Source organism: Pundamilia nyererei, unplaced genomic scaffold (assembly GCF_000239375.1).
Source record: "Pundamilia nyererei isolate P.nyererei 1_Seehausen unplaced genomic scaffold, PunNye1.0 scaffold00259, whole genome shotgun sequence".
NCBI classification, from domain to species: domain Eukaryota; kingdom Metazoa; phylum Chordata; class Actinopteri; order Cichliformes; family Cichlidae; genus Pundamilia; species Pundamilia nyererei.
Genome location: NW_005187660.1, coordinates 201,726 through 203,238, shown reverse-complemented (window position 1 = coordinate 203,238; position 1,513 = coordinate 201,726). Strand labels below are relative to the sequence as shown.

Genomic DNA, 1,513 nt, shown 5'->3' with positions numbered 1-1,513 from the left:
TGACGGAAGAATAAATCCATCTGTGAATGAAGAACCGTGGTGTCGTGTATTAACTGGAGGGAGTGATATAACCTACAGTCAGCATATTTTTTTAATTGTATCTTTAGTATTTGTAGCTTTCTATCAGCCTGTTGCAAAAACACATTTGTTCTCATTTCTTTAGTTGAATCTCTAAAAATTACTAAAGACAACAAATCTTGACGGATGTATTTTTGCACAATATTCTGTGGAATAGTCGCTGTGATGGAGCCACTTTAACCTTTCATGGCAGCATTTTTAATTTTTCTTCGCTATTTGGGCCGATTGGGACCTGATGAATGTGAAAACAAAGAATTACCAGATTTTGATTTTTACCTAATTTTTGTTTCTGAGAAAAATGAGAGCCACATATGAGGACATCCGTTTTAAATTTTGATAGAACAGTGGCAGCATAATGTCCTCGTAAGCAGATATCAGGCCCTACAGTAAAAATAGGTATTTTGGTCTCGACTACCCAAAATGTGATGTCCACATATGTGGACGCCAGGTCCTAGGAGGTTAAGGATGGGCAACGGGGGAGAAGAAGATGAAGAAGCTGGTGGAATAAAAATCAGTGGCAATGGGTGTTATGGAGTGATGGATTCACGGGAAACTTTTGATTCAAACTGTTGTTGATAAGTAAGGAGGTCAGGAGAAAGGGACTACAGTGAGGGTCTACAGCCCATCTGTTAAACCCACTGGAGTCTCTGTCATGCTTTGGGGCTCCATTCCAGCCAGTGGTGTTGGGGATCTTGTCAGAAATGATGGAATTATGATTGTAGAAAAGTACAGTCAGATTTTGATCCACCATGTTAAAACTGTTGGAAAGCATCTGACTTGCAAGCTAACTGAGGATCACCGTGACAGAACGGGTGAAAAAGGCAGACAAACATCCGAAGACGAGCTTTGAATATCCTTCAAGAAGCCTGGAGAACTGTTCCTTAAAACGACTTATGTCAGAGTGTTACCGCAATTCTGTTCTGTCTGTCCTTCTCCTTTTCTGCTCTAACCCTCTGGATCTCAGCTCTCTCTGCACGACGACGCTCCTACAGGACAGCAAAACATGTAATATTAAGAACAACACAGAAGAAGCATTTATCCTACACATGATTCATTTGTTGGATTCAACTGCTTTGAGAGGTGTTGGTAGCAAAGTAAACTTACAATTCGTTCCTTAAGAGCAATGAGTTCTTCCTCGTCCTTCTTCCTCTGCTCAAAGTGTACATCGATCAGAGTGTGTAGCTCCAGTAAGTCTTTCTCCATACGTTTTCTGTGGATGTCCTGGGGGAAGAAGAATGTTTCTGTAACTTAGAAAAAGATTTAGGGTAGAGCTGGGCGATATGAGATTTTTTCATATCACGATATGTTTTTTTCATTTCAGGCGATAACGATATCCATCACGATATAAGCCAAATAACTATATTTGTAAGATTTAAATGTGCCGTTGCTCACAAGTAAAATGTGAAATAATCAGCAGCTTGTTTTGATTTAAATA

At 39.7% G+C, this 1,513-nt stretch overlaps 1 protein-coding gene across 1 annotated transcript in view; it reads right to left on the bottom strand.

Moving 5' to 3' along the window:
* Window positions 1–1,513, bottom strand: part of tnnt1 (troponin T type 1 (skeletal, slow)) — a 22,711-nt gene that overhangs the window by 15,824 nt on the left and 5,374 nt on the right. The window contains exons 8-9 of the mRNA XM_005750001.2: window positions 1,183–1,299; window positions 987–1,064 (exon numbers count right to left, since the gene is read on the bottom strand). Coding sequence (XP_005750058.2) covers window positions 987–1,064; window positions 1,183–1,299 — 195 coding nt within the window. The remainder of the gene's footprint in view (window positions 1–986; window positions 1,065–1,182; window positions 1,300–1,513) is intronic.